The sequence below is a fragment of the Somniosus microcephalus genome, chromosome 10 (genome assembly GCF_052327205.1).
Source record: "Somniosus microcephalus isolate GS21.2 chromosome 10, FLI_Smic_1.0, whole genome shotgun sequence".
Taxonomy (NCBI): Eukaryota; Metazoa; Chordata; class Chondrichthyes; order Squaliformes; family Somniosidae; genus Somniosus; species Somniosus microcephalus.
The window spans coordinates 209,110,956-209,134,378 of NC_140996.1; the positions used below are offsets into that span (position 1 = coordinate 209,110,956).

General features: G+C 47.2%; 2 protein-coding genes across 3 annotated transcripts in view; one reads left to right on the forward strand and one right to left on the reverse strand.

The window, feature by feature from the left end:
- LOC147112048 (uncharacterized) overlaps positions 1-9,866 on the forward strand; it is a 37,547-nt gene extending 27,681 nt beyond the window's left edge. Inside the window, exon 2 of the mRNA XM_085999550.1 lies at positions 3,276-9,866. Coding sequence (XP_085855676.1) covers positions 5,437-6,636 — 1,200 coding nt within the window. The 5' untranslated portion in view covers positions 3,276-5,436 and the 3' untranslated portion in view covers positions 6,637-9,866. The remainder of the gene's footprint in view (positions 1-3,275) is intronic.
- The window catches only part of gabrb3 (gamma-aminobutyric acid type A receptor subunit beta3), a 589,510-nt gene that overhangs the window by 64,556 nt on the left and 501,531 nt on the right, over positions 1-23,423 (reverse strand). For both annotated transcript variants that reach the window (XM_085999547.1, XM_085999546.1), the window contains one exon: positions 18,426-18,563. In XM_085999547.1, coding sequence (XP_085855673.1) covers positions 18,426-18,563 — 138 coding nt within the window. The remainder of the gene's footprint in view (positions 1-18,425; positions 18,564-23,423) is intronic.

Consider the following 23,423-nt stretch of genomic DNA (forward strand, 5'->3'; position numbering starts at 1 on the left):
ATCGGCTCAAAGCGTTTGAAGTGAATTGCTCGGCCTTTATTTTTCACTGTGTATGATGCAGACATAGGCAAACTCCAATCAATGGACACTGGATCCCTGCACAGATATTTTTTTTATTATAATCAATAAACCATCTTAAAATAAGTAGCTGCTGTTAACACAATTTTAACATCAATCTATGTTGTGATATAAAATTGATTATTTTTTCCTGAAATTAATTGAAGCGGTGTTTATGTTGTGCAAGAAGGCATGAGGCAAGTGTGGTGGTGTGAGATGTCCAACATGGTGGCTTATTGAGCCCGCAGACTCCTGTGGGTTTAATTCACTCTGCTCAGTAGTTAGAGTGCATTGGAGTTAGCTTCCTGCTTATGGTATTCTATGTAGTCAGCCCATTTATTTTAAACTAGCTGGGGAGCCCCGCGTTGCGAGGGCAATTTTGGGGCGCTTGGTCTCCCTGCCCCTGTGTGTCCCCCCTCTCCCTGTCATGTCCTCTCCCTGTCCTATCCCTCCCTCCCTCCCCTCCCCTCCTCTCCCTCCCCTCCCCTCCTCTGTCTCCCTCGCCCACCCCCACCCCTCCCCCACTCCCCTCTGTCCCTCTCTCCGGCCCCTCCCCCTGCTTAGCGCCTGAGGTCCGGTGCCGTTCCGATAGCGGGAATGCTGAGCGGCGGCCGGCGCCGGGAGCGGGCTCTCGCGGGCGGCGCATGCGCGGTCAGTGCGGGCGGCGCATGCGCGGGCCCCCCGCGATTTCCCGAGGCTCTCCCCCCCCCGATTTCCCGAGGCTCTCCCCCCCCCCCGCGATTTCCCGAGGCTCTCCCCCCCGCGATTTCCCGAGGCTCTCCCCCCCCCCGCGATTTCCCGAGGCTCTCCCCCCCCCCCGCGATTTCCCGAGGCTCTCCCCCCCCCGCGATTTCCGGAGGCTCTCCCCCCCCCCCCGCGATTTCCCGAGGCTCTCCCCCCCCGCGATTTCCCGAGGCTCTCCCCCCCCCCGTGATTTCCCGAGGCTCTCCCCCCGCTATTAAATTGTTATTTAATTCCCTAACACATCATTAAAATATTTACCTTAGTTCCCTAACACACAGAAAGTGTGGGGGGAAAAATTGTGAAAAATCAAGATGGCGGCCACTCACCTCGGTTCAGAAGGATAAGGCCCGCCCACACACGCACCGATTGGTCGACCGGTCAGGTCACCGAAGCGTAGGATTGGTCAATCGTCGAGTCACTCGACACTCAACTGTAGGAAGGAACCCGCCGTCCGATTGGTGGACCTCGACGTCACACGGTCGCTAATGAGATGCTAATGAGCGGAACGCTGAACGTTTTTGGGATACCGCGGGCGGGATTTTTGTCCGGCCGAAACGTAAATACGCCTATGACCGGTCCGGAATCGTAAGCTTTCTTTTGAGGCGACGCGCGCGTCGGTACGCTCTGTAACTTTCAAACGTATAGAGAACGGACAGACAGACATCGGGACAGACAGAAGAGCCGCTTTATATATATAGATGGGTCCAGGGCTGCGTTAAAATACTTGAGGCAGGAAGTTATTGCAAACCAGTGAGCTAAAAATAGGTCGTAGAGTGAATTAAACCCTCAGGAGTACTACGGTGTTGGCCATGTCTGATCTGGGCCTGCAGAGTGAATGGTGAAAGGCCTTTAAAGTCATATTTTTTTTATTAGTTCTGTGCTACTTGTCCATCGGCCACTCAAACACAACACGGCAGATTGGGAAGGAAGGGAACAATCAATTAAACTACTTTCCAGATAGCATTCGTTTTCATTTAAAAAAAAAGAAAACAAGTACAGGTCAGGCATTCTAGATTTCTGCTGTGATTTCTGTGGGTGGGAGGGTGTTGCTATGGTTCCTATGGTTGCTATGGTGAGAAGTTGCATCCCAAAGACAGTGAACAAACTGTTCCTGAAACACTAAACTGAGGGCTTTTTAACACTGCAGCGCTGTTGCCAATGGCAGTCCTGACTTTAACTGTGGAGCTGTAAGATAAATAAGGCGGCTTTCATTCCATCTTGAAGAAGTGGTTTCCCTGGCACCTCTCAAGGCTACAATGTGAGTGTTGGTTCTGGCCCCCAGTTCTTCACAATTACTAGTTTGTATGGGGCTTCCGTAGCCATTGTAGAAGTCCAGCCGCCAGATACTAAAGTCATTTATTTGCAAGCAAACCCGTGTGCAGTTGTTTGTCTGTTGCTGCTACTGTTGCTGTAGAATGCTCTCTGCAACACAAATAGGCAGATTCCACAGCACTGACAGCCGAGGCTATTAGAGAGCCACTTCTACTTGAATAGAGACGCAATCTATGACAGGCATGTTGCAGTATGTTGGTGTACTAATGCACTGCATGGCAAAAAGGTACCGGGTAAGTTTGTACCCATGGCGAGTTCTCAACATAATATGGTGAGTTCTCGACCTCAGCTAGGGTTGTCTCCGCACGGAAGAAGGAAAATCAGAAGGTGAGCCAAGCTATGCTGCTCTCACATGTCTCCTAAAAGCCATTGCGGGCGTCTTCTGATCTCCTTGTTTAGGATAGTATGGGCAGAACTTGCAGCTTCAAAGGATAAGAAAATCAGGTGGCATGTGTAATGGGTGTCTGATCTGCTGCGGCCTCTTTTATTCCCACGCAGCCCCCCCGCCCCATCGAATATCAAAGTTCCGCTCATGGGAGCAGATTTTCATCCCACGTGCTGCTCGGGCCAGGCCTCGTTAGCATAGGGCCAGTGGGTGGGGAACAAGCCCCCCGGGGGAAGCCCATTATCAGGCAGCCCGGCCGGCTTCAAGGCTGGAAGATGGTAGGTTGGTTTGGGGTGCTGCTGTCCTGTTTCCCTTGGGCACGAAGCCTCAAAATCACCCCCATGGACTTTTCATTTCCCTTCCTGTTTGCTTAATACAGCTTCCTAACACGTGACATGCTTATTGTGATGGTGGCATTAAGAGGACATTTGGGTTGATTTACTGCCATTTCCCCACCTGCCGAGCGCAGGCAGCACAAGTCAACCCAAGCACCCCACCCACCCACCCCTTCAACCACCGTCTGCCCCACCTGTGACAGAGACTGTAGGTCCCGCATTGGACTCATCAGTCACCCGAGAACTCATTTTTAGTGTGGAAGCAAGTCATCCTCGGTTCCCGAGGGACTGCCTAAGAAGAAGAAGCACATTAATGGTGGGAAATAATATACAAGATTAGTATCATCTCAGTGCCGGTGAGCAGCACAATTTCTTTTTATTTATTGTGCTTTCAATTTTTACTTTCTTGCTCCCCCTTAAAGGTAGCTCCATGAACCCGTGCTTCTATCTCCCTGCACCCTCCGTGGATACCATCAACGCTTCTCAATGACTCATTGTCTAGGAGGTGTGGTTTGACCAGAACAAGAATGGGCCCTTCCCACCAAAGCTCACCCCCCCCTCGACTGCCACCTCTCATCGCCAGAGATGACTCAACTACGAATTGCACTCTGAGGAAAACCTGTTTGAGAACATCCGTTAAGCCTTGCTTTCCATTTACTGTTGTACTTCTTGGACATTTCCCTCTGAAGAAACAGTTGCGAAGGCAAGGATATTATGGAAGGGTAAAGCAATCTCCATATTTTATTCAATTTTCATTTTCTTCTTTACGTGGGCGTGCACCATGAAACACAGGGGAAAGACTAATGTAATTTTACTTTGTGTAGACAAATTTTCCCTTGACTAATTTTGGTGTTGTATTGATTTAGTCAGTGGGTTATGCATTCTGATTGCATTATTGAGAAACCTATCAATGGGTCCAAGGTCCAGCACTGCAGTTGAACATAGTAAGAGAAAAGATAAAAATAAATCAAGAAGCGATGGTTCGGTAACGTCGAGTTTGAGTTTTAAAAGCTTGTAGATTATAAAAAGACAGAGAGGCTGAAGAATGATTTACAACAGGGCAAAGGCCCAAGAACTTCGAGATGCTCCACTCAGAATAAACATCCAGCCGAATGCCACCGATGAACGGAATGTCTCTGCTCCGTGCCAACTTGCATAATGATCTTGAATCCATCGGAGCAAACCTGTTCAAACCCCTTCAAAATATCATGATGGACAAGCCAATCAAACTAATTAAATGGCAGAAATATTGAATCCATTAAATCTGTCAGAATTATCTGTCAGAATCTGTCAGGATTATTTTAAGTTTACCAGCAGCTGTCTATGAGCTATGGAAGGTAGAGCTCTTGTCTTCGAGCTTTGGTCGAATTGCGGTATACAGTTTAAATGAGGAAATATTGCTCCTCGGTGGACTATTGCGGTCCACCGGTAAGTAATATCTGGTAAGCTGAACAAAATAAACGATTGTTGACACTGTTTCTGCCTTGGGTTTGATCAGAATTTTGGGGCCATTGTTTTGCTCGTCAAAATTTACCTCACAAAATGTTCATGTTATATGCTGCATTCATGCTTTTGTATAAAATATATATTTGACTTTGAAGCCCCACCATTCCCCACCCCCCTCCCCGCCACTCTCCCACCCCCCCACCAAAAAAGGTTTTCTATCTTTTTTCTGTTCATCATTTTCTCACTTGCAAGGTGGGGCAGTGAGTGAGTGGAACTCTTATGAATACATTCATCTTGTTGTCAAGCATAAAATGTTCTAGAATTTATGCTAAACAAACATCATTTATGTAGTGTATGTACCTGTAAGAGAGAACTACTTTTACAGCTCCTGTATACTGTAGTACCGGCAGTGACCACACCTGTATATAAGCCCTGAGCAGGGATCTGTACTGTTAGTTTTTAGACTACCCTCATCCAGTAAACACCTGTTGATTGTTAATCTGCAGTCTCCGTCTATTTATTGAAGAACACCATACCTTAAGATTCACGGATTTAACAGTGGCGATGAGGTCGATTCGAACCTACCTGCAACTCTGCATTCCTCCCAGGGATTCGCTCCTGGAGGACAGTGGAAGAAAGTCGAGGCCAGAAGCACGGGCGTCGACCACGAGCAACCGCCCAGTCATCCGGCAGAGAGTGAGCATCGCAGGGGAGGCTGTTGAGAGCTGGACTTGGTTCTCCAGCCACGACGATCCAGCAACAGGCTGGCAACAGGTATGGCGCAGACCCTTCCCGGACAGCGGCAGCTGGAGCCGACCGACGGCACAGAAAAGGCCGAGCAGCGTCGACGGGGTAAGAGAGAGGGTAAAGCGCACAGGGCGCAGCCGGGAGTTGAAGACCGAGCGGCGTCGACGGAAAACAAAAAGAGAGAGAGGGTAAAGCACAGCCGGGGTTCAGGACCGAGCAGCGGCAATGAGAGAGGTGCACAGGAAAATGCGCAGAGCGCAGCCAGGGCTCAAGGGCTGAGCAGCGTCCGCGCGGGAAGAAAGGGGAGTGCGGGAGACGCCATTTTAAGCCAGCGGAGAAGAAGGGAGAGCGCGGGAGACGCCATTTTAGCCAGTCTAACCACACCCAGGGATGCCGAAGAGTGGCAGTGTCACAGCGTTCGACAAAGAAGTCGAAGATTGGGCGACATATGTGGAACGCATTGAAGTGTACTGCAAGGCAAATGAAGTGGCAGATGCCAGGAAAGCACTGGTTTTGTTGAATTCCATGGGTGCAAAAACGTATGGCTTACTGCGAAACCTATTAACCCCAGAGAAGCCAGTGGATAAGGATTTCGAAGGCACGGTGGCAATCCTACAGGACCACTTAAACCCCACACCGCTGCTGATAGCAGAAAGATTTAAGTTTCACAAAAGGAACCAGCATAAAGACGAAGGTAATGCTGAGTATTTAACGGAACTGCGCAAGCTATCGAAACACTGCCAGTCTGGAATGGGACTAGCAGATACATTAAGGGACAAGTTTGTGTGTGGGCTTCAAAGTGAAGGAACCCAGAAACGGCTTCTATCAGAAAAGGATCTTACGCTGGACAAGGCTTTCAGCATGGCAGTATCACACGAAGCAGCCGCACGGGGCGCTGCAGAGATACAACGGAGACCACAAGAATATGGCACCAATGAAATGTCATATGGAGCAGTGAAGTGTTATCGCTGCGGCAGAACAACACACGACCAGAAGGATTGTTGGTTCAAGGACCAAGTGTGCAGACAGTGTGGAAAAGCAGGACACATAGCAAGAGTCTGCAGGTCGGGAAAGAAAACCAACAGCAAGAAATCTCCACAGGAGAAGTACAAAAAGGTACATAAGGTGACGGAGAGTAGTTCAAACGAACAGAAAAGTGATACAGACTCCGGAAGCAAGGAGCTGGGTTGTCTGAAACTACATAATGTAATCAAAATGGAGGATCACCAAACTATCTGGGTCACGCTCAAGATAGACGGAGTCCAAGTGAAAATGGAATTGGACACAGGATCAGCCCTAACAGTCATAAACCGAAGGGACTACAAGCGGCTATTCTCACATATACCCTTGAGAGATACAGAGATTGTCTTGAAGACATACACGGGGCAAAAAGTCTACCCCAAAGGAAAAATAAGGGTGAACGTGATATACAACGGCAAGGAAACACCAAAAATGGATCTATATGTATTGCCAGATGGAGGACCACCACTACTAGGACGTGAATGGATCTGGAAGATACAGTTAGATTGGCATTCCATACAGGCACTGACGGTAGAGTCCAGAAAGGATGACGACGTCACACCTGGTTGACTGTCAAAAATGCTAACTGACGCACAAGAAGTGTTCCAGGAAGAACTCGGAACACTAAAAGGCATAACAGTGATGATCAAAATAGAGGAAAATGCAAGCTCAAAGTTTTTTAAGGCCATATGCGATCCGCCCAGCCGTCGAAGCAGAGCTGGAAGGGTTGGAACATTCAGGAGTACTGTCCAAAGTGGACTGGAGCGAGTGGGCTACACCCATCATTCCTGTAATGAAGAGGTCGTTGAGTAATACGCCTGGGGAACCAAAGAAGGTTCGCATCTGTGGGGACTTTAAGGTGACAGTGAACCCAGTCCTTCACACGGTACAATATCCGCTTCCGCGGATTGAAGATATTTTCGCCTCGCTATCTGGAGGAAAACGCTTCTTAAGATTGATCTGGCCCAGGCGTACCTGCAAATGGAGGTAGAAGAAGCCTCGAAACAATACCTCACGATCAACACTCACAAAGGTCTCTACCAATACAACCGGCTGGTGTTCAGGGTAGCATCAGCTCTGGCTATTTGGCAAAGGGCAATGGATCAAGTCCTGCGAGGGATTCCGGGGACCCAGTGTTATTTGGACGACATCCTGGTCACGGGCGAAAATGACAGTGATCACCTCGCCAACCTGGAGCAGGTGCTCACTCGATTGAATGAATATGGGCTATGAGCTAATCGCCACAAATGCGAGTTTTTCCAGAAGCAGATCTCGTATTGTGGCCATGTTATTGATGAAGAGGGGTTACATAAGTCCCCTGAAAAGTCTGAGGCAGTAGTCAAGGCTCCAGCACCGGAAAATGTGTCACAACTGAGGTCGTTCCTCGGGCTGGTGAACTACTACCATAAGTTCTTACCAAATTTGTCTACAGTATTACACCCACTGAACACCCTACTGCAAACGGGGGTACCATGGAAGTGGAATGACGAATGTAAATGAGCTTTCCAGAAGTGCAAAGAATTGATCACATCAAAAGAGGTGTTGGCTCATTTCAACCCAGCACTACCAATTCAGTTGGCGTGTGATGCATCACCCTATGGTATTGGAGCGGTGCTGTCGCACAAATTCCCAGACGCGTTGGAGAGGCCAGTAGCCTTTGCGTCTCGGTCACTAACCTGAGCCGAGCGCAACTACGCCCAGATTGATAGGGAGGCCCTCAGCCCAGTATGGGGAGTGAAAAAGTTCAACCACTATCTGCACGGGCAGAAGTTCACCTTGCTGACTGACCACCAACCACCTGTCTCCATCTTTAATCCAAAGAAGGGCGTTCCGGTAATGACTGCGCAACGGCTACAAAGATGGTCCCTTTTTCTAGGGGCGAACCAATATGAAATAGAGTATAAGGGCACGAAACAGCATGGAAACGCTGATGGGCTATCACGCCTGCCACTGCCTACTGCGGAGGAAGTACCAGCAGTGGACCCTGTCGAAATATTTTATTCAACTATAATTGAACGCTTGCCAGTAACTAACGCGGATATAGAGAAGGAGACCCAAAATGATCCGACACTGTCTCTGGTATATGATTTGACGGTGAAGGGATGGCCAACACGTGGCGACTCACTGTTGCCAGCATTCTCATCCAGAAGAGAACAGCTGTCAGTATGCCAGGGGACATTGATGTGTGGATCCCAAGTGGTAATTCCACCCAAGTTAAGGGAGAGAGTGCTCAATGAGCTTCACGAAGGCCATCTGGGAGGGGTGAAAATGAAAAGCCTTGCTAGGGCTTATGTGTGGTGGCCGGGGATCGATCAACAAATCGAGGACCTGACAAAGAGCTGCTCAGGATGCCAGAAGGTCCAAAATGCACCACCACATGCCCCTCTACACCCATGGGAGTGGCCCTCCTCTCCATGGCAACGGGTACATATTGATTTTGCTGGTCCATTCATGGACTCAATGTTCTTAATAGCAGTGGATGCACACTCGAAATGGCCTGAGGTGATCAAAATGTCCTCCACCACTACGGAGAAAACGATTGCAGTCCTACGGACCATATTTGCCAGGAACGGCTTGCCAGAACAGATTTGCTCTGATAATGGACCACAGTTTGTGTCCGAAGAGTTTCGGAAATTTATGAGAAGGAATGGGGTAAGGCATTACACATCCGCCCCGTATCATCCAGCCACAGATGGATTGGCTGAGAGGTTCATACAAACCTTTAAAAAGGCAGTAAGGGCCATGTGCGATGACGACATTCCACTGCAGCATAAGGTGGACAATTTCCTGTTAGCCTACAGAAATGCGACACATGCAGTTACCAACCAGACCCCGGCCATGATGTTCTTTAACCAAAGGTTGAGATCTCGTCTGGATTTGCTCAGACCAAATGTACGAAGAAATGTTGAGAATAAGCAATTCCAGCACATCAATGAGAAGCTGACAAGGAGCTTCAATGTAGGACAACCAGTCTTGGCCCGCGACTACCGAACAGAGAAATGGCAACCAGGAACGATATGCACACGGCAGGGGCCACTAATGTACACAGTGGATGTTAGGGAGAACATTGTGAGACGCCATGTCGACCAGATCCTAGCGTCACAAGAACGAGTCAACCCCATGTCTCGCGTACCTGGTGATGAGCCCGACATACCGGTAGCATCTACCCCAGAAACAGTAGCATCGGAAGCTGATGAACTAACCGACGACAGGGGACCAGAATCGCCTCCGCACCAACAGCAAGACACTCAAGAAAGGCGCTATCCAGAAAGAATCAGGAAGCTGCCCCAAAGACTGAATCTATAAATGGACTATTTCAGTTAATGTGCATGTTAAAAGTGTTAACTGTTAATTGAATGTTATGGTACTGTTAATCTAAAAGGGGAGGAATTGTAGTGTATGTACCTTTAAGAGAGAACTACTTTTACAGCTCCTGTATACTGTAGTACCGGCAGTGACCACACCTGTATATAAGCCCTGAGCAGGGATCTGTACTGTTAGTTTTTAGACTACCCTCATCCAGTAAACACCTGTTGATTGTTAATCTGCAGTCTCCGTCTATTTATTGAAGAACACCATACCTTAAGATTCACGGATTTAACAATTTACTTCAGGTAAAGTCTGCAAGCTCATGGTTTACACTGTTTTGAGGTTCTTACATCAGCTTCCTCAGAAGCTTCCGGCCTTTTCCATCACAGCACAGCACAGAAAGGGAGCATGACATAAAAATAGCAAGTGTCAGTGTGCCCTTAGAATGGTCATTTGACTTAAAACACAAAGATCTGTAGCTTCACTTTGGAGGCAAAATATAAAGAGGGGAAGAGCTTGGCATGAATGACACAGACAGCAGCCAATCAGAAGAATCTAAAGCATTTACAGAAAAATGATCCGCAAAACCCAACCCAATAATTCAAGCTGTATATAATGCTTTCAATGGTACCGCCTGAAACAAGGCTTGTCACAGTGATCAATACCCTGCCTGGCTGCGCTGCCAGGCTGCCTTCAAACATATCTGCCGGCCCCTGGAACACCTACTTGGCACTGGCCATTGGAAATTGCCTTTACAGGGACAATGTCATCAGAGAGAGCCAGATGCAGAGCTGTGCCATCTGCTTTAAAGACACCTGTAACTACCATGCAGCATAGGGCTGGCACATCCAGCTAAAGTAAGTGTGGCCTGAAACAGGACTCCATCCCTTTGCAGGAAAGCTGCAATACTGATGGTACAGTGGGGTGGCACGGAGGTTGACCCTTCCTGCAACCATTTTGTGCAGCACCATCTCCACAATTCCAATGCTCTCCAGGCCAGCCACCCAGCTTGCATCCTCCATCAACTTGAGCTCATCCAAAACTCTGCTGCCCATATCCTAACTCGCACCGAGACCCGTTCATCCATCAGCTCTGTGCTCACTGACCTATGTTGGTTCCCGGTCTGGCAACGCCTTGATTTTAAAATTCTCATTCTTGTTCTCAAATCCTTCCATGGCCTGGCCCCATCCTATCTCTGTAACCTCTTCCAGTCCTTCAGCCCTCCGAGATCTCTGCGGTCCTCTAATTCTGGCCTCTTGCGCATCACTGATTTTAATCGCTCAACCATTGGTGGCCCTAAGCTCTGGAATTCCCTCCCTAAACCTCTCTCTCCTCCTTTAAAACACTCCTTAAAACCTACCTCTTTGTCCAGGCTTTTGGTCACCTGTCCTAATATCTCCTTATGTGGCTCGGTATCAAAGCTTGTTTAATAACGCTCCTGTGAAGTGCCTTGGGACATTTTACTACATTAAAGGCGCTATATAAATGCAAGATGTTGTTTTTGTTGTTGTAGAAATAAAACAGGGAGTCGATTGGTGGACTGCCCCAACACTTGCCGGCACACGCAAGACCTTAGGTTTCCATTCCCTTCATTTTTGCCGATCATTTACCCTTCATTCTTGGTAATGAGTCGGACTGCCTTTGAACCTTTCCAGTGGCTTTCAGAATTTTTGTCATCCTATTGTTGCACACCCCTTTAATTTTCCCCACTCTTTGAATGACACTAATACACCTCCACTGTTATGTGCTCCCTGGAGCTGTGCAGAATTATGATAATATAAGCTGACTTTGGAAAATTGGGTGCAAATAGCTCACTTCCATTCATGTGTACGTAATACCCGTTTCTAAACATTTGGTGGCAAATTTCACCAATAATAACAACAACAACTTACACTTATATAGCCCATTTAACATAGTAAAACATCTCAAGGCACTCAACAAGAGTGGTATCAGAAAATAAACAAATATTTTTTGACACCGAGCCACAGAAGGAGATATCAGGACAGATGACCAAAAGCTTGATCAAAGAGATAGGTTTTAATGAACATCTTAACAGAGGAGAGAAAGGTAGAGAGGTGGAGAGGTTTAGGGAGAGAATTAGGGCCAAGACATCTGAAAGTAGAGTCACCAATGGCGGAGCGATTAAAATCGGGGATGGGCAAGAGGCCAGAATTTGAGGAGCACAAAAATCTCAAAGGCTTGAAGGGCTGGAGGAGGCAACAGAGATAGGGAGGGGTGAGGCCATGGAGTGGCTTGAAAACAAGAATGTGGATTTTAAAATTGAGGCATTGTGGGACCAGGAGCCAGTGGAAGCCAGCAATCACAGGGGTGATGGGTGAACGAGAATTGGAGCGGGTTAAGATATGGGCAGCAGAGCTTTGGATGAGCACAGGTTTACGTAGGGTGGAAGATGGGAGGCTGGCCTGGAGAGCATTGGAATAGTCAAGTCTGGAGGTAACAAGGGCATGGATGAGGGTTTCAGCAGCAAATGAGCTGAGGCAGGGGCAGAGTTGGGCGAGGTTACGGAGGTGGATGTAGGCGGTCATGGTGATGGAGCGGATATGTGGTCGGAGACTCATCTCGGGCTCAAACACAACACCAAGGTTGCGAATGGTCTCAGTCAGCTTAAGACAGTTGCCAGGGATGGAAACGGTGGTCAGGGAACGGAGTTTGTGGCGGGGACCAAAGACAATGGGCTGGATTTTCCAAGGCCCGAGGAGGCGGGGCTGCCGGTAAAATTGGAGAAAGTGGGGGCGGATGGAAAATCCACCCCCATCCCGCCTCCGTGTCCTTTTGCCAGGAGGCGGGAGGATGTGCAGCTTCGGGTCCCGTCTCCTGGAGGCGGGAAAGGCATTTAACCCTTTTAACTGCCTGTTAACAGGTAGTTAACAGGCAGAAAAAAGGATTAGTGCCATTTTACCTTCACAGGTGAAGGCTTCCCGATGTTGGAGAACCCCGCCGGGTTGGAGGAGACGTGAAGGAGGTCTGCGGTTGTCGGAGGCACCTGGAAGTAAGATGTAGAGGTGAGTGATGGGTGCAAGTGTGGAGTGGTAAGTATGCAAGGTGGGTGATAAGTTTAAAAAAGTGTTCACTTACCTTGTTTTCTTTCTACAGTCTTTAGCCGCGCTGGATGGGGAGAGCCGACATCCTCCTCGTCAATTTCACATAATGGCTGGTGGATCCTCCGATCCTACAGACATGTGAAATTTACAAATTTGAAAGGTTTGATGAGTCCTCACCACAAAGCCTCATCAAACTAAAGAGAATGTCAGTGTTTGACAGCTTCACAGAGCTGTCAAATGCTGTCATTTCTCCTTTCAAGAAGTCTTGACAGATAGCACGTCTGACGTTGACGTAATCTGTCAGTGACTTCCTCCCTAATTGGTCTGCTGAGCCCGCAGGGCGGGTTTAACAAGCTCAATCAGGGGAAAGACCCTCTGATTGGTCAGGCGAGGATGGAGGCGGGACATTGACACGACAAGCAGCAGTCCCGCCTCCAACTCGACTCCATTCACAAAATCCAGTCCAATGGCTTCAGTCTTCCCAATATTTAGTTGGAGGAAATTTCTGCTCATCTAATATTGGATGTCAGACAAGCAGTGTCGCAAATCAGAGATAGTCGAGGGGTCCAAAGAGGTGATGGTGAGATAGAACTGAGTGTCGTCAACATATATGTGGAACTTGACATTGTATTTTTGGGAGAGATTACCGAGGGGTAGCATGTAGATGAGAAATAGAAGTGGGCCAAGGACAGATCCTTGAGGGACTCCAGACTTAACAATGTGGGAGTAGGAAAAGAAGCCATTGCAGATGACTCTCTGGCTACAATTAGACAGATAAGAATGGAACCAAGCTAGAGCAGTTCCACCCAGTTGAACGACGGAGGAGAGGGGTTGGAGGATGGTGTGGCCAACTGTGTCAAAGGCTGCAGGTCGAGAAGGATGAGGAAGGATAGTTTATCACAGTCACAGTTACAAAGACTGTCATTTGTGACTTTGACAAGGGCCGTTTCAGTACTATGGCTGGGCCCGAAACATGGAGGGATTCAAATATGGAACTGCAGGAAAGATGGCCATGAATTTGGGAAGCAACATGTTCATGGACTTTGGAGAGGAAAGGGAAGTTGGAGATGGGGTGGTAGTTTGCAAGGATAGAGGAGCCAAGAGTGGATTTTTTGAGAAGAGGGGTATCAGAAATCTAGGTTAATAACTGACAAATCATTCCACCTATTAATATCATTGCAACAAAAAGGTGAGAAGGATCGACAGAAAGGACAGAGGGAAATCAAGGAGACATTAGAGTAGATCCTGAACTTTGTTTTAACTAATTGCAATTTTAAATGGGTTCTGATTATGGGACCACCCCTACGATATTGTGATTCAATCACTATTCAAGACTCAGCAAACCTCTTTTGTGAGCAGAAATTAGATGGTTGTTGCACTGGAGAATGCAGCAACCATCTGTCATCTCTGCCGGTGAGATGCGAGACTCTCTGCATCCCCAACGTTTGAAGTCAGCAGGAAGAAACAAAGGTAAGTAAACATTTTCTATCACTTTCCATTCACCTCACATACTCACCTCTCCACACTTGCACCCATCACTTACCTTCACAGTGCACTTTTGCACCCCTCCGACCCCCGAAGACCTACTGCTCGCCTCCCTGACCCTGGTGGGGTTTGCAGCCTTCGGGAAGCCCACACTTGTGTGGGTAAAATGGGGATAATCCTCTTATCTGCCTGTTAACGACCTGTTAACAGGCAGCTAAGTGGCTGCAATCCCCTTCCCGCCTCCAGGAGACAGGACCTGGCGCGGGTCGACTACCCACCTCTCGGGAAGATGGTACGGAGGTGGGATGGGCACCCGCCCCCAGATTCTGCCATATTCCTGGCAGTCCCGCCTCCCCAGGGCTGGTAAGATCGCGCCCTATGTAAACCTAAACTACATAAAATAAAAAGTGACGTAAGAAAACTACTAGGCACTTGGTCGAAGCGTTAAACAAAGCTTTAATCAACTGTTTTACAACATGGAGGTCTAGTTGTGTCCTTCACTAGTTCCTGTTAAGAATGTCCTGCGCAAGCTGGGCCCGTGCCCGATTATTTATACTCTCCCTGGACAGTGCTACCCGTAGGCCGCTCAGTATTATTTCATAAGTCTTTTTTTCATGAATGACTGATTCATGTCAACAAGAAATTGTAAAGAAGAAACTTTCACTGAAATGCAAATCAATGGGCTCTGCCTGTCTCCTCTGGCTGGTCCAGCATTTGGAGCCAAGCCAGCTGTGGCTGTGCCTTCCCACCCCTTCTCTCGGCCTGACCTCCTTCATCCCTAGCAGCACGTCTGGAGCGGTGGGAGGGTTATGTGACAGACGAATTACTGTGTCTATCCCAAAACCTGTCCCTGGAGGAGCACACCGCACAGGCACAGGAGCAGTGGCCATGCAAGAACACGCTGCTGTAGTATGACCAGAACAAATAAAACTCCTAAATTATGCAAAACAGCTCTTTAATTAATCAGTATTTCCAGAGGTAGGCTCTTGGAGCTTGGATTTTGTAATTTGGTTCAGAACAGGTGAACAATCAGTTGTGCGCGGAGCTGGACAGTCTTATGTATGTAGATTTTACCAATCGCGCCTCTGATTAAGCATTTTTAGTACAGTATTTGCTCAAACATCAGTGAACTGACTCTATCTAATTTACATAGAAACATAGAAGATAGGAGCAGAAGTAGGCCATTCGGCCCCTCGAGCCTGCTCCGCCATTCAATGCGATCATGGCTGATCATCCAAATTCAGTACCCGGTCCCTGCTTTCTCCCCATACCCCTTGATCCCTTTAGCCTTAAGAAATATATCCAACTCCTTCTTGAATATATTTAATGAATTGGCCTCAACTGCCTTCTGTGGTAGAGAATTCCACAGGTTCACCACTCTCTGGGTGAAGAAATTCCTCCTCATTTCTGTCCTAACTGGCCTACCCCTTATCCTTAGACTGTGTCCCCTGGTTCTGGACTCCCCGACCATTGGGAACATCCTTCCTGCATCTAGTCTGTCTAGTCCTGTCAGAATTTTGTAAGTTTAAATGAGATCCCCTCTCATTCTTCTAAACTCCAGCGAGTACAAGCCCAATTGACCCAATCTCTCCTCATACGTCATTCCTGCCATCCCAGGTATCAGCCTGGTGAATCTTCGCTGAACATTGTGTGAGTGAGTTAACCTCCCCCCCCCCACCCCTGGATTAGGTCTGGATTTGGAAGCTTGCCAGAGGATGATGTGAGATTTCATCAAGAGAGGGATCAGTAAATCTAAAGGGATGTGGTGACTTAAAGATAAGTAGCTGCATGCATGTGGGGATAAAAAAATGTGGCTACTATTCCTAATGTATAGTTCGGCATTTGCAAAAAGTTATTTGGGTAGCAAACATGCCTGGCAAAATCCCATGGCTGGCACAATAAATCTGGAGGCAGGAAACCAAGCTTGTTGCCCAGTGACTGAGAGGTACAACACGGCAACTGCTTGATGGCTGGTAATGTGGAGATAAGGCAGAATGAGATGATAGCAACGGAGGTGGCTCTGTGTTCTATATAAAAAGGGTATAGAGGCACTGGAGAAGGTGCAAAAAAGATTCACAAGGATGATACCTGAACTGAGAGAATATACGCATCAGAAAAGGCTGAGCAGGCTGGGGCTCTTTTCTCTAGAAAAGAGAAGACTGAGGGGGTGGCCTGATAGAAGTTTTTAAGATTATGAAAAGGTTTGATAGGGTAGACGTAGAGAAGATGTTTCCACTTGTGGGGAAGGTCAAAACTTGGGGCGATAAATATAAGATGGTCACCAATAAATAGGGAATTCAGGAGAAACTTCTTTACCTAAAGAGTGGTGAGAATATGGAACTCGCTACCACAAGAAGTAGTTGAAGCGAATAGCATAGAGGCATTTAAAGGGAAGCTAGATAAACACATGAGGGAGAAAAGAATAGAAGAATACACTGATAGTGTTAGAAAAACAGGGGTGGGAGGAGGCTCATGTGGAGCATAAACACCGGCATAGGCCGGTTGGGCCGAATGGCCTGTTTCAGTGCTGTAGACTCGATGGAATAACAGGGTACCCTCTCCATAGCACAGTATTGCAACATGCCTGAAAGAGACATGAAAGAAGACTTGAAGACATAGCCGACAGTCAATGCCACTGGCAGTGCCAACCCTATGGTGCACGTTAGCTGCGGGTGTCCTTGCAGCAAATGACCCAGCTCTGCATTTGGCTGTATTCTGATCTGGAAGCTGTGCAGATTGCTCCACAAGGTCATTGCCAGATAAATGCGCCTCCCTGCCTCTGGTGCAGCTTGACATGCTTTGCAGCTCTCCTTCGCTTCCTTCAAGATACATAAATAAAGGGGCTTGCCATCGGGAACACCACCGTCCCAATATTGAGGACGCTCCAAAAATTGGTAGTGCCAGGACACTTGGCACGAATCCTCCCGATCAGCTAAGGGGACACGGCAAAGAAAATAAGAGAGCAAGAAATAAGGTTCAAAACTAGCCTGACGATGTCGCTACAACTCATACTATAGGAGTCTTCATATGCACTTATGCAAACAGTATGCTCCAGCAGCCCTGGACATCCAGAGGCCGAATTTTGTCGTAGAGCTCTTTTGATGGTGATATGGAACTGGACTTCACTTACATGCATCTGCCCCTAACTCAATCACAAATTTGGAGTGCCCCATTTTATATGGGTGGGTAGATGACGAAGTGCTAAACTGAAAGAAATATTATAACGCCACTGGTGGCAAATTTTAATTAACCCCAAACAAACTAGTCCATTTTTAGCCAGTACAAAACTCGTCCAGAAAATTGGATGGGGTGCTATGTGGGTGAAAATTTGGCGGAACAGGTCTCCACCCATTTTTCCGATCAGTAATCCCGGCAAACCGAGTGTGTAGACAGTTAAAACTGACCAGGTGATTTGCCTGCCAACACCCCCCGCCCGGATCCTACCGTCTTCAATCTTAACCTGCTCTTCTGAGCAGGCAGCCAATGTACCCACCTGAAGCCGACAGGGTCCTTCTTTAAATATGCAGATCGGGGGGTTCCAATGATGACATCGGGCCCTGACCGCTGTTTTAACTCTGACCTGAGTGGAGTGTCGCTGTGGCTTTCCCTTCAGGTGAAGTCAAGCGAGAAGATGCCATTTAAGGTAAGTTTTTTTAAATTTCGCTTTGCGAGTCCAGGAGGAGCAGGAGTTCTCATTAACTGTTCCGGGTGGGAAGTCGGCCAGGGACTCGGGGGTTAAAGTCACCGTGACCATATTCTGCCGCAAGCGAGCGGGAATCTAACTGAAACCAGTGGGTTCCAGGTTGGCAGTTAAAATTCCATGCGTAAATCAGGTGGTTGCTGAAAAATTCGTCAGTTAAGTTTCTGGCCCTGAAGTTGAGGGAAATTTTATATTGGCCAGAAATACAAAATTACGGCATAGGAAGCAAAGGGTATTACAAAGCCATTTCTTTTTGAAATTATGAAAGCACCCTAAGTTAAATGTACACATCTATTGAAAATAAATGTACTGAATGACACAACAACTGATCACTAAAGTTACCACTGACACTTGTGACTGTGCTTAGTCCAGGTTATTCGAAGGCCCACCCCCACCATCTCAAGGATAACTCGGGATGGGCAATAAATGCTGGTCTTGCCAGCGAGGCCCGCATCCTGAGAGTGAATATTGTTTTTAAACGTGCAAACTAAGAAGAATAGACCAGGAACTGAAATGCCTGTGAACTTCGATGAAGTGTTTAACTATTATCGGGCAGATTTTCTTCTTATACAACTTGAGTGTCGAGGGTCACCCGGATAGAATGCAGAGAGGAAAATCGGACAAGGAGGATCCCACAACGATAATGGAGGCTGCCTGATTCCAACCCATGTGTCAAAAGTGTGGCAACGCAGACATATAATTGGTACCCCCTTATTTGTTTTCCTTCCCCATCTCCATTTTCCAGGAAAAACACAAGAAATCCTGAAAGTCAGTAAGCATCGTTGTAATGAAGCCAGACTTGCCTGTGGCAAACTCAACGTTGCGGGACACCAGCCTGTACTCCACAATAGAAAACTGTGGCAACTCAATCTTATGTACTCCAGTCACAGCGTCGTCCCCGCCTCTCCAGTAGAACTGAATGTCGTCCGTTGTGTATCCATCTGAAAGGCAAAGGCAAAGCCGGCATTAGTCGGATGTGTCACACTTTCCATACATTCCGTGCTGATCCATCCTTTAACTACACCGTGTATTTTTTTTAGGCTCATTGAGGTGAAGGATGTGAGTGCTGGGAATGGAGCACTTCCCATGTTTATCCAATCAGTCTAAGCATCAAACGTTTTCAGGTCAGGTGCAGCACCAGTCAAAATGCCCTCTGCTCTGCTTCAACACTGTACATTAAAACTGAATCTCAGAAGGGTGAAATTTTGCAATAACCCAGCAACCATTTTTAAGGGCTCTCAGAGAAGAGTTGTCGAGTTAATGCCAATTTGTGCCAAGCTTTGTATGGTGGGTCTATGGCTAAGAATAATTGGATTCACACTATCTAAAGTGATCATGTATACTATCCTTATAACAGAGAGAAAAGACTTTCAGATCAACTGTCTGGGATGGGTTTAAACCCAGTTCCCAAAGGTGTTCAGCCCCCTGCACCATTTCATCTAATAGAAGGTGATCGCCATGCCTCAGAGGGGAATGATACTTTTGCTGTAATGGAATAGAATTTACAATCATTTTATGCTTTTGTAGTTTAACAGAAGTCTAAATAACCCTCTAAAAGGACACAGAGGCTCCGGAGAAAGTGCAAAAAAGCTTTACAAAGGATGGTACCAGAACTGAGAGATTACAGCTATCAGGAAAGGTTGAACAGGTTGGGGCTTTTTTCTTTAGAAAATAGAAGACTTAGAGGTGACCTGATAGAGGTCTTAAAAATTATGAATAGGTTGGACAGGGTAGACGTGGACAGAATATTTCCACTTGTGGAAGAATCCAAAACTAGGGGCCATAAATACAAGATAGTAAGTAATAAATCCAACAGGAAAAACATTTCCCCTGTCCTATTCTTCAGCACTTTCTTCGCCTTGTGTAGCATTCCCTCCTGCAACCCAGCAATCCCCGAGTTCCCTGATAGTCCCGCGGGCCTCTGTCATTACACCCTCTGTCAACTGCTGAAGAGCGATCCATTAGAGTAGTCTAGGCTGATTCACCCTTTGATTTTCTCTTCATCCCTGTGAGCACCTTCCTATCTCACCTTGGCACATTCCATGAGGATTTAGTCAACATTAACTACTTACACCTTGGGAGGAGAGGAGTCGGGGGGGAATACACATATGTGAATTGGCATCCTAATGCCTAAGGGGCAACGTGTGGATATTCCAGATTTGGCACCAACTTAAACAAATCAAATATAATACAACATGTGCTGACTTCTTTCTGGATTATGTTACTTTTATAATTTCTTTATTGTTCTTTTTTGGGGACTGAATGAATTTTCTCAGCTTTAAATTAATTTGCTCTTTCCTCTTTTTTTTCTTCTTTCGCTTGTTTCATGGTAAAGTATTAATAAATGTCACAAATAAAGATTATTCTTTTAGGCATTCCATAATGCACTCAACCCAGTAAAGCCTCGGCAAAATTCAACTTCCCCAGTAATGCCACAGCTGGTTTTGGTGGTTTGTAAAAATGTACAAAAATACAATTGGATCCTTCAAGTGCCCTTGGGTGAATTTATTATTTCAGGTGCCTTTGAGGCATTCTTGACTTGGATACAATTTCCACATCAAATGTGACCCGTCAATCATTGCAATCTAAGCTTTTGATTGGTTCTCAAGCTGGCCCCGGAAGCTGGTTTCCAACCAATGAGAATGCGCTTTTTAAAACAAAGAATTGCTCCGCCTCCAAAATGAAGAGAGGGAGTGAGACGGCAAGAGAAGAAAAATAAATTATATAAAAAGGTTAGAATTAGTGGAATAGGTAGAAAAGAATAAAACTGAAACTCGAATTAACAAAATAAGACAGAAAGAGAATATGGAAAGGATAGTAGGAAAAATGAGGCAAAACAAGCACGAATAAAATGTTTGCTTTTTATTAATATATAAATGTGTGTTTTCGCTGATTAATTTAGTAGATTAGGGTTTCTTTCTTTCTGCCAATTTTCCTCATCTAACCCTTCTTGCCTGAAGGTATCGACTCCTTGCTGGGGTTTGGTTCCATTGGTGTCTCCCAAGTGAACACTGTTCATTGACAGTGAGTGATGCAGATGATTCCTTTGTGTGTCACTTAAGAATGGAGCCTGAACGACCCGAACCTCTTGCCCGTGCACTTACAGTGGGAGTCACCGGACAGCAATCAGGCGTGGGATCCCCCAGCCAGTTTTCGCTTTCATAAAAGGGGTGCTGAGGACACTTGTAACAGAGCAGCAACACCCTGATTGACTCAGTACAGACTGGGGAGGTTAAAACCTGCGACTTGGCTGGTCTGTATGCTTCAGTTGTTCATTGGATAAACTTGCAGAACTGTTGAGGAAGTTTATTTAGGGTTACCTTCGCAGTAATGAAGCTATTCCTGATGTTTGAGTACTTTTATTACTTTAATATTGATGCTTATTTCAGCGTTACTATGCATAACTATTCAAGAAGCATTTAGATGAGCACTTGAAATGCCATAGCATACAAGGCTACGGACCAAGTGCTGGAAAATGGGATTAGAATAGATAGGGCTTGATGGCCGGCGCGGACACGATGGGCCGAAGGGCCTCTTTCTGTGCTGTATAACTCTATGCCTCTATGACCTGAAAACAAATAAAACCAGTCAGCCCAGGGAGACAGGAGTTTCCCTGACCTTGCTGGCAGCTAAGGGTTAATATTTAACCAATGACCCAGAATTTGCTGGAGTGGGGCATCTTGTGGCATGGCCCGTTTGTTAAGATTTTTTTTCCCTCACCTCTAAAAATGTTTGCGCCGCAACTTGCTGGAAGTGCAAGCTGATAACGGCACCAAGAGGGCCAACAGGGGCATCTGGGACCTTGGTGAACCAATGGGACCAACAGTCTATTTCCTTAATCAATGAGAATTAGGGATAGAGAAAGAAACTGGGGAATGATGGAGAAGGAGATCGGGTGAATTAAAGACAAATTCGTTACAGAATGAGAAATAAAGAGAGGGAAAGATAGATTGGATTAAGAGAGAAAAAAGTGACAGAACGAGAAAGCCAGAAAAAAACTTTAAAATTTTTAATTTTTGAAACCTCTAGGAACAATTTACTACCTGCAGGAATGAGACTCTACATTTCAATTGTTCCCTTTCTGGGCTGGAGAGGTTGAATGGCATTGCAGGAACTTAAAGCTCATCATTAAATGGGTCCTTACATCATTAAGTACCAGCCCTAACTTTCTGCGGTGCGTTTAATTCCTTTTAACAGCGGAAATGCAGTAATTTTCTGACACCCACGGGAGGTTGATGGTGAGCTCCCATTTCCACGAGGCTAACAGCAAGTCATCCAGCAATTTGAGCCAACTCGCAACCCACTCAATGGGGTCGATTTTAACTCAGGTGTGGGGAATTGGCGGGTTCCCCGAATTTAGTGATTCCGACACGATTGTAAATGGGTCTGTGAGACTGATGCAAATTTAACACAATTGGTCAATTGATTTCCAGCGTGTGGGAAGCCTTGGCAATTGAGTATTTTCAGTCAGAAAGTCGCAGAATATGACGTCATCATTGCTGCTGCTTCTAAGGTCCACAGCAAGCCTTGCTTCCTCTGCAGGCTCCCAAACTTCACCATTAAGATGGCACAGGAACCTGCAGGAGCAACGGCCAGCGGGAGGGCCAGATCTGCCCCCAAATTTGATGAGGCTTCACTCCAGGCATTACTGGATGGTGCTAGGGCCCACAGGGAGGTCCTCTTCCCTTCTTCAGGGAGGAAAAGGCCTCCCAGTCAGACCAAGGCTGTGTGGCTACAGGTGGCAGGTCAAGTCAACTCCTTGGGGTTCACACGAAGAACGTGGTTGCAGTGCAGGAAAAGAGAGCTCACAATAAAAGAGAACAAGCGAGGACAGGAGGAGGGCCACCATCAGTAGCCCACCTCACCCACTGGGAGGAGGCGATCCTGGAGATCGTGAGACTGGAGGATGAGGCGCAAGTGGGGGACGGACAGACGGGTGCATCACAGCAAGCTGGTGACAGAATAGTTTTCCATCTCTCTCATTGACATTGCATGAGTCGCTGATAATGATTCTGAAGCTCTAACAGACGGACCTATGATCATCTGCAATATGCAATGTGCATGTAACCTTGACCTCACATCTCTAACTCTTTCCTCACTCCCCCACAGGACCATCGAGAGCCCCCGTCCCCACTGTCCAGGAGGAAGAGCCTGAGCTTCCAGACTCCTCAGAGGAAGCTGCAACCTCTGAGGGTGCAGCGTCAGCAGAATTCAACGCACCTTGCACCAGCGCAGACACTCACATCTCGGTGGGACCTTCGGGACATAGAGTAGTGTTGTCACCTGGTGTATCACAGCTCACAAGTGAGCATCAGCAGATTGTGGAGACAGGGACAGCAGTGGAAAGTGCTAGTCAGAGGGCGCAGGCTCGGCTCAGCTGCATGTCGACCCTCTGCCTCTGGGTCCATCCATAAGATCAGCGGGGCTGGAACTCCAGGAACAGATGCAGGCGTCTCTGGCAGGTTGTCTCCAGGGTCGATGTGAGTGTGGAGCGAATGGAGGAGTCCATAGCGACCATGAGCAGAGCCTTTGTGGGGTCATTGGCGGATGAATGCATCACCATGGAAAGGATGGCAACCTCCATGGAGGAGATAAGTCGCCAGGGTATGGAAAACATGGTGAGTGCTCATAATAGAATGACATCTCTTGAGGAGCGATGGGTATCTATTGAACAGAGAAACCAGACCTTCATGGAAGTCCTTCTGAGTAGGATTGCCAGTGCAGATACGGGTCCCCATGGCCCCCTGATGTGCAGCAAGGTGCTCTCAAGCCACTTCCAAGCGCTGGCCCCTTCTGGCCTG